Source organism: Aplysia californica, unplaced genomic scaffold, assembly GCF_000002075.1.
Source record: "Aplysia californica isolate F4 #8 unplaced genomic scaffold, AplCal3.0 scaffold00445, whole genome shotgun sequence".
In the NCBI taxonomy this organism is placed as follows: Eukaryota; Metazoa; Mollusca; class Gastropoda; order Aplysiida; family Aplysiidae; genus Aplysia; species Aplysia californica.
Genome location: NW_004797715.1, coordinates 551551 through 561092, shown reverse-complemented (window position 1 = coordinate 561092; position 9542 = coordinate 551551). Strand labels below are relative to the sequence as shown.

The following is a 9542-nucleotide window of genomic DNA, read 5'->3' as shown; positions in this document are numbered from 1 at the left end:
GGGGGGGCATCATTAGTACTTCGGTGATTGGGAAGGGAGGGCATCGTCAGTACCGGGGTGATCAGGAAGGTTATATGTGCTCTTTGTCATGTTATCTTCCTAACTAGTAGACTCGTCAGGATTTTAATGTCACTTTTTTTCACTCTATCTTCCGTTTTGTTTACTCTTTGCAATAATGTTGTTTGCAGTTGATGAAAACGGCCACGTCAAAAGTGGATGAAATTTCCGAGTTTATCAGGTAGGCTTTTGTTGCTGATGTGTGGCCCATGGAGTGACAGAGCTGCTGTTATTTAGAAATGATCTTTAGGAGTATGTTGCTTGATATAGGTTTTTTAGTAATCTAGTAATGCCAATGAAAAATTGATTTTTTGCTTTCGCCCTTTTTTATTTGGTACCTGAGAAAGGGTTTTCTTTTGTTTGCCTTATGCTTTTTTAAATTTTAAGAATTGTTTCATATAATAAAAAGTTATGGGGTTGCAAAGCGCAGCAAAACATAGGTGGCCCATATAGGAAAAGAAACTTGGCTACTCAATGTGTTTTTGGGTGGAGAAATCATTTACGCAGTCAGATTTATTGTCCATTTTGTAGTCATTTTGTGAAAATTAAAATTTGTGTGTACTTTTACGATTTTGAGAAAGGTGGGTATCAGGATGAGAGCATTTTATTTATAGCATCGTATCACAACATGGGATCTTTAAGAGAATATGTTTGCAGAGTGACTAAATAATTGCAAAACTTTCTTTGATACCTTTAGACCATGTCAACCTTAAAGTATAATTCAATTCAATCTAATGTGCTGTATGATTAAAAAGCTTTATTTTTCCGTTGAGACGCGAACACCCGATGCGACATAAGCGCACCTCGGAACACCCCCTTTACCATGTTTCAGAGGAACAGAGAGAAAAATGACCGGATGCGCGCACTGGCCATTGCCCTATTTCAAATGACCAATGCGTGGGCTTGGAATAATCATGCGGGGAGTTGTAAATGACGTATATTTGATTAGGGCGTGCGGGGAAATTGGCCGGTTTCCTCGCGAAGCTGCTTTGGACAGGGGCGTAGTGGTATATTTATGATAAATTCTGAACAACTACTTGACGTAGAACTTTCAAATCTGAGGACACTGTAGACGAAAGATAGATCTCTTACCTTCGCGACGTTGAAAATCTAGCTCCCTATAATTTACGGAATACCCAATATGAAAGTGTTTCCAACAACAAAAATATAGGTTATGTGTACAAACTTCAACGTCCACATATTATTAGTTTGCCCTGTTTTCTGATTGTTTGCCAAGTTTCATTCATATTGGTCTACAAATAAAGCAGACCGTGTTCGAGAAAGTTAGTCACCTACGTTTTGATCCAGTCCAAAAATACACCTGCAAACGTGGACCAAAGTTTCGCCGCCTTCGCGAGCTCGATTGGCATTGCTAAGTAATCGTCTTTAAGAGTATGTTGCCTGATATAGGTTATTACATAATCGTCTCTAGGATGTGCTTGATATAGATTATTTAGTAATCGTCTCTATCTATGTTGCTTGATGTAGGTTAATTGGTAACTGCCTCTATGAGTATGTTGCTTGATACAGATTATTTAGTAATCGTCTCAATGAGTATGTTGCCTGATATAGGTTATTACATAATCGTCTCTATGAGTTCATTGCTTGATATAGATCATTTAGTAATCGTCTCTATGAGTATGTTGCTTGTAAAAGGTTATTTAGTAATCCGTCTGTGTGATATGCTGCTTGATATAAGTTATTTAATACTCTAAGGTATCAAACAAGCCCCCCCCCCCTTCTTATTAATTTTCAGTTGTTTTACGCATCCCCTCCTCCTTATTCCATACCCCCCATTTATTTTTTTCCAGCTTGCAACCACCGACGATCATGTGAAACATAATGATATAGTATATATATATTTTTAAAAATCTAGATATCTGAATGGAACTTCTCTTTGTTTTTTGTAAATAGCAAATTACCCTTAGTATTAGTACCAGTACCGGGTTGGCTCCCTCAATTTTCTGTGATTTAAAAAAACTGTTGTAAATTGTTTTTTTGTTTTTTTTAAGATGAAACTGGTTTGTTCCTAAATGGGAACAGTTGTCACAATAACTTACTAACATCTGCCACCCCCACCCCCCTACCAGTTTATTATTTTTGGACCACTTGTCCACCCCCCCCCCCTTTTATTTTTATTCCTATATCCCCCCATTTATTCGATACCTTAGAGTAATCCGTCTATGATATGCTGCTCCTGTTTTTGTTTTGTTTTTTGCTAGCGGTGTTTCAGTAGCCGAACTCACACGCAACACTTTAATGGTCAGTATCTCTATGAGGTCTAGGTCAAGTGTCCGATCAGAATGACTGAAAATGAGGCTATTAAGCGAAAGTAGAGTTGTTCTTCTTTCTTTGAGCGTGTGTGTGAATTATAAAGTAAATATGACGAAGTGGAGGGTGCTATTGAGTTGAAACTTGGACAAATCTAGGGAAACTTTGAATTTTTAAAAACATGATTATGTTTTGTATTTTAAAGGATTATCTCCCTTACTCTAGGATTTCAGGGCATGTATGAGGACAGCTCTACGGGGCAGGAGCTAATAAAGGGTGAAAGACTCCATCGTACTGAGGCTGATTTTTGTTTGCTAGTTGGGGGGGGGGGGTGCATCATATTTGATTCTCCATTGAGCTAAACAGGTGGTTGTTTCCTTGAGATGAACAAAATAAAGTGGACCTTTTCTGTTTCTAGACGGCCATCTCTTCTCTGAGCTCTAACGTCTAAGTGTTCTTAGATGGCCGTCACTTCTTAATAGGGCTGTACCGGTACTCCGGTAGCAAACCCGCTCGTGCTCGCATGCCCCTAGTTCAAGTCACAAGCCTCAAATCACTAGGTCAAATCATCAAATCAAATCACCAGCATGATAAGTTGAGTCTAGTGCAAACTGTAACCTCCTTGGTCTAGTCTCTAAACTTCAAGTCCACAGCAACTAGCAATCCGCGAAGCCACTCGTGTCAGACCCCCTCATCATCCCCACCCTGCTTGCAATCCGCGAAGCCTCTTACGTCAGAAAAAGAGAGAGGGGGAGAGTGAGAGATTCCGCCCACAGTGTCACTGCGCGGCGTAGCTCTGTAGTCTGCTCGATTAATCGAAGGCTTTGCAAAGCAGCGGACAGCCGCAAGTCTCAAATCCCGTCCACAGCAACAAGCCCCACGATTCACACAGTACTGATTTGCGCTGGGCCTAGTGAATTGTCCCAAGACAAGCTCGAAACATGACTTGTGCTGTCTCGATAGAGCGAGCAAGCGGCACGTCGCAGGACCGCTCGATGGCGGCAAGACCGCTCAATCACAATGTGTTCAAACAGCAGTACCGCTCGCTGTGTGAACTTTGAACAGCGGAGGAGGAAGGGAGAGGCTGGGCTTGTTTTGGTGAAGAGAGAGAAGTTATTTTTTACTTCCCGCTGTTGATCAGCTAAGCAAGTGGATAAGTGAGAGGGAGCGTGGTATTGTAGTAACAGAGACCTAGGTTTCTGGTAGTAATAAGAATAAGTTGACTTAGATTACCCTAGAATGGAAAACTCCAGGGGTCGTTGTGATTGGCTTTTGTATCGTATGTATGTAACCTATTTTGTAGATGTGTTACACTCTCACTGACATAATACAGAACATTTAGGAGACGGGCTAGGCCTACTTCAACCCAATGCCAGGACCAACCTGGGCTGAGAGGGAACAACGCCCCAGCAGAAACACGGAGGTTCTCAGTAAAAATTTATCCCCATACGGGAATCGAACTGAGGTCTTTTGCGTGCGACGATGAAGCGCTTGGCAAGTGCACATTAAAAATAAACAGGCCTTAACATCGTAAAAATAGCCGATCCAATATTAATTTTTAAGTGCCTTGAATAAAGCTTTGTGGCATCGGTGGCCTAGTGGTTAGGCTCTCGGACTCGCAACCGTAAGGTCGTGGGTTCGAATCCCGTCAGGGGCCCGACGTTGTGTCCTTGGGAAAGGCACTTTACACAAATTTTCCTCACTTTAACCAGGTGGGAATGGGTACCCGGCTATAGACAGCGAAAGATCTTGTCAGTTTGTTAGTGTTTGAGCGCTTAATCAGCTGCTTGCACTGTATGCTTCCCGGGAAGCTGAGAATGTTTCTGAGTGTTCTATGGTCTACTGGGGTAATAATATAGTGTAAAGCGCATAGAGCCTGCTATTGAGCGGGGATATGCGCTATACAAAAGCTATTTATTATTTTATTATTATAATTATTTTTGTTTTTTACAACCGAACTATGTAAAAAAAACAACAATCTTGCACTTTTGGTGCAAGCCTCTCAACGCATATAACCAGAGAATCTTTTGTAATATGTACTGAGCCCACAGCAACGAAGGTTCGCGGCGTCACGACACTGTACAGCAGGACTGTCCGCGAGTCACAACTCACCGGAAGTTCCCCCCAGTAGCAAGCGGGAGGCAAAGCAAATCACAAGCCTGCTTGCAAGCCTCTAGCGCGAGCCGTCCGCTGCTTTGCAAGCCTTCGATTAACCGAGCAGAATCCAGCCCTACTTCTTAAGCTCTAAGCTTTAAAAGTTCGTAGATGAAATCCCTCCGTTCCAGGGTGGATGACAATATCTCGTTACACGAAGCTGGACAAAAACATAAAGGGTATGACCCTGTTGTTGTACACTTGTATAGTGCAGTAATTACGAATTATAACATTTGTATAACGCAAAGTCCTCAACGGCAAGCTCTATACGCTATACATCTGTATTTATTACCCCTGCAAACTGGATAGCATTCTGAAACAATTTCCATTTCATGGCATGCACACCGTACAAGCTGCTATTTTACAGGCGCTGAAACACTGAGATACTGACTTGCTAGTTTAGGTGTTGGAACAGGTCAATGTAGCGGGTGTTGGAAAAAAAAGAAGACCCACTTTAAAGCAATAACTGGTCATCTTTGAACTAATTTCAACAGAACTTTGAAGAAATAAAATCCTCTGATATGAAAAAAAATCAATCTACATTTTCGAAAAACATCTTTCAACCAAAATTGAGTGAAAGGCAAAACTTTGCAATTTTTTAGAATTGATCCCTCTCGTTCTATTTGTAAAAGTCACTTTATATGTATGCCGTGAAGAGCACATACATAAATACAAAATTGATATTGCCCAAAAAAACTCTGGGTAGCTGTTCGAATCTCAAGATGTTGACCATTTCTGTCCATAAAGGCTTCAATATGCCACTGGAAATTGTGAATAACCTCTTGGCATGTTTCTGGGTGGATTCTTTGGACGTCTTGTTCAGTATTTTATTTCAACTGTTTGAATTTTTGTGGGTTGTTTCCGTAGATTGGGTCTGTCAACAAACCTCAAAGGTAGCAATTGAAGTGGCTCAAGTTGGAGTGGGGGGGGGGGGGGGGGGGGGGTGACCATTCAGTAAACTTTCAGCTTATAAGCCCCAACCTTTCATATAACTACTATTGGTTGTATCTCTGTGAGTTTCATGCCAGACAACATACTTTTTGCTTGTGTCTGTGTGAGTTTCATGCTAGACTACATACTTTTTGCTTGTATCTGTGTGAGTTTCATGCCAGACTACACACAGACCCGTTGTGTCAGGGCAGGTCAGGAAACAGTTTTGACACCAGTGATGTGAGTGGTTGGCAGGTGGTCTGGTGTGGTTTGCTCATTCTTTCCTGTGAAAATCGGTGGCCCTTATCTCTCCTCCTTTATTCCTTTCTAACAATCTACTCTACTTATCTCTCCTCCTTCTGTCCTATTAAACACGTTGTCCTTATCTCTCTTCTTTCTTTCCAATCAAACATCTATGGTGCTTATATTTCCTCCTTTCCTATCAAACGTCTATTGTCCTTCTCTCTCCTCTTTCTTTCATTTTCTTTTCTCTAAAATTGTCTTTTTTCACCTCCTTTCCTGCTCTCAAGCAATGTTCTGTTGTCTGCTTTCATTTCCACTTTCTGCCCCCACCTCCTCACCTTTGCCCCCTCCTCTGGGCTCCTGACTCTTTCTGCAGCCTTTCTACTGCTACTCCTTGGCTCCTCCTTACTGCTGTCTTTCTGCCTCACCCCTGATCTTCTGGTAGGAAAGATCTACACCTAGCCTTCTCGGACAAGGGCGAAAAATCTAGGAGGGCCCGTGTGCAAGTTGCGCACGTTAAAGCTTCCTTGGTGGTCTAAAATCGACAAGAGTAGGCTTCGGCTGCCACCAGGGCAAAATTCAAAATTTCCAACCAACTGAAAATTATAGGTGTGTCCTGCGCACTCAAATGACCTTATGCAGTTGGGAGCGCTATGAAACACTTTACAAAAACAAAAACTCTCTTTCATTTGTATGTACTCTGTAGTAGCACTTCTAATCTTTGTCACTAATATGACCTATTTGTGTCTCAAGTGCCGTAAAACGCTGACTTAAAGTTAACGCCAGTGGTAATGCATTGATTGTGTTCTCAGGAAAAACCACCCGTATGATGTTGCTGCAGTTGTTTCTACAAAGGTACCGTATATATATATATATTTATATATATATATATATATATTATATGTGGTGTGGATGTTTGGGTGTATGTGGTGTTGATGTACATGGTGTGGGTGTACGTGGTGTGGATGTTTTGGTGTACGTGATGTTGGTGTACGTGGTTTGGGTGTGCGTGGTGTTGATACACATGGTATGTGGTATTGGTGTACGTGGTGTGGATGTACGTGGTGTGGATGTACGTGGTGTTGGTGTACGTGGTGTGGATGTACGTGGTGTGGATGTACGTGGTGTGGATGTGCGTGGTGTGGATGTGCGTGGTGTTGGTGTACGTGGTGTGGATGTACGTGGTGTGGATGTACGTGGTGTTGGTGTACGTGGTGTGGATGTACGTGGTGTTGATGTACGTGGTGTGGATGTGCGTGGTGTTGATGTACGTGGTGTGGATGTACGTGGTGTTGATGTACGTGGTGTGGATGTACGTGGTGTGGATGTGCGTGGTGTTGGTGTACGTGGTGTGGATGTACGTGGTGTGAATGTGCGTGGTGTGGATGTATGTGGTGTTGGTGTACGTGGTGTGGATGTACGTGGTGTTGGTGTACGTGGTGTGGATGTGCGTGGTGTTGGTGTACGTGGTGTGGATGTGCGTGGTGTTGGTGTATGTGGTGTTGATGTACATGGTGTGGGTTGACGTGGTGTGGATGTGCGTGGTGTTGGTGTATGTGGTGTGGGTGTACATGGTGTGGGTGTACATGGTGTGGATGTTTTGGTGTACGTGATGTTGATGTACGTGGTTTGGGTGTACGTGGTGTTGATACACATGGTATGTGGTATTGGTGTACGTGGTGTTGATACACATGGTATGTGGTATTGGTGTACGTGGTGTTGATACACATGGTATGTGGTATTGGTGTACGTGGTGTTGATACTGTACGTGGTGTGGATGTTCGTGGTTTGGGTGTGCGTGGTGTTGATGTACGTGGTGTTGATGTAGGTGGTACAGTCCATGCATGTTTCTGAATGTTACGCACTCCTTGTGTTATGTGTCTGAACGTTACACACACACACACACACACACACACACACACACACACACACACACACACACACACACGCACACTGTGTCATCTGTGTCAGGTGTCTCAATGTTACACACACACTGTGTCATCTGTGTCATGTGTCTGAATGTTACACACACACTGTTATCTGTGTCATGTCTCTGGATGTTACACACTCACTGTGTCATGTCTCTGGATGTTACACACACACTGTGTCATGTCTCTAGATGTTACACACACATTGTGTCATCTGTGTCATGTCTCTGGGTGTTACACACACACCTTACCATGTCTCTGGATGTTATACACACACTGTGTCATTTCTCTGAATTTTGGAGGGCGCGACTGGTAAGTCCTGCTCCTTTTCTTTCCCTCTGTTTTTTCTGTCTATCTGTGTGGCCGCTTCCCTGCACTATTATGGCTGTAACTGTGTCCGTGTCTGCTTCTCTTTACTCAAACTTAAGAGATATACTTGTGAGGCAGCGTGGTGAAATCTGGCACTTGTGAAAATAATGGAATTGAAGAAACTGCCATTTTCCTACCGGTCAAATTTTTGTTTTTTTGGCTCAAAAACACATTTTTTTGGTAAATTTTATTGGAAAATGTTGATTTCAATGCACAAAAAATGTACATATTTTCAGATTCCAAGGGCTCTCAAACTATGGAAGTTGCCAGACTTAGGCGCCCATTTTCTCACTAATTTTACCTATGAGACCAGGTGACCCCCGCCTCCTTCAGTGGCGAATACCTCGACTTTTATTCAAGATAGATTGTATTTTTTTTTCATCGAAAGCAGGAAAAATGAACAAGCTTTAAGATGATACCTATAATTCCACATGCTCAAAATTTGATGAGTGCCTGATTCCACAGTGTCATGACACATTTTTTTGGTGTCAAATCTTTCAGATAGACAATGGAAATCCACCGTTCCTGGACTGGATCTCGGACACAGTTGGCGACAAACCCGAACCGGCGGCAAAGAAGAGTCGGTCCAACGATCAGTGAATTCTGCTTTGTCGTGTGTCTCGGTGCTTTTGGTTGTTGGCAGGTTCAGAGATGTTTGTTTGTACCGAAGTGAGGACATCTACAGGTTTTTACGTGACAGGCTAGAGCAGCGTGACTTGACACGACATAGCCACATGACATGATAGTGCAAAACGACATGACGACACAACACGTTAGAGCCGGCATGATGAGACATGATACGAGACATTAGAACCAGCATGGCACGACACGACATGCTAGAGCTGCATGACCCAACATGACACAACTCGACATACTAGAGCCAGGACATCATGACACAACACGACGTGAGACGCTAGAGCCAACGCGACGCGACACGCTACAGCAGCATGAGCATGACTCGACATGACAAGAGACACACTAGAGCCAGAACGACATGACATGACACGATACGACATGACACTACATAACATCTGTTTTCAGCTCCAGTGTCAATGTCGGTTGTCAATTGTCAGTTGTTGGGGACTGTCTCTGTGTGATCTGTTAACAGCTGTAGTGTCATTTGTCATTGTCAGTTGTCAGTTGTCGAAAACTGTCTCTGATCTGTTGACAGCTGTAGTGTCAGTTTTTGGGGACTATCTCTGTGCGATCTGTTGACAGGTTGAGTGTCAGTTGTCACTTGTCAGTTGTCAGTTGTTGGGGACTGTCTCTGTGTGATCTGTTGACAGCTTGAGTGTCAGTGTCACTTGTCAGTTGTCAGTTGTTGGGGACTGTCTCTGTGTGATCTGTTAACAGCTCTTGTGTCGGTGTCAATTGTTGGGGACTGTCCCTGATCTGGTGACTGCTACATACATGTATTTATGGGGAAAAAACTCTTGCCATTGATTGATGAGGAATGTTAACGGAGAGCAAAATTATAGTTGCGCATTTACAAATAACTCAGAGTTTGGATGTTTATAACTTGTACTTTCTTGTGTTAGTCTTCAGGTGTGTGACCGTGTAAGTGTTTGTGTGTGTGTGTGTGTGTGTGTG

At 42.9% G+C, this 9542-nt stretch overlaps 1 protein-coding gene across 1 annotated transcript in view; it reads left to right on the top strand.

Moving 5' to 3' along the window:
• LOC101853184 (divalent-cation tolerance protein CutA) overlaps positions 1-9448 on the top strand; it is a gene marked incomplete at its 5' end in the record, with an annotated part of 19131 nt that extends 9683 nt beyond the window's left edge. The window contains 3 exon segments of the mRNA XM_013086229.1: positions 189-238; positions 6468-6510; positions 8454-9448. Coding sequence (XP_012941683.1) covers positions 189-238; positions 6468-6510; positions 8454-8552 — 192 coding nt within the window.
• Between the last annotated feature and the right edge of the window lie 94 nt (positions 9449-9542).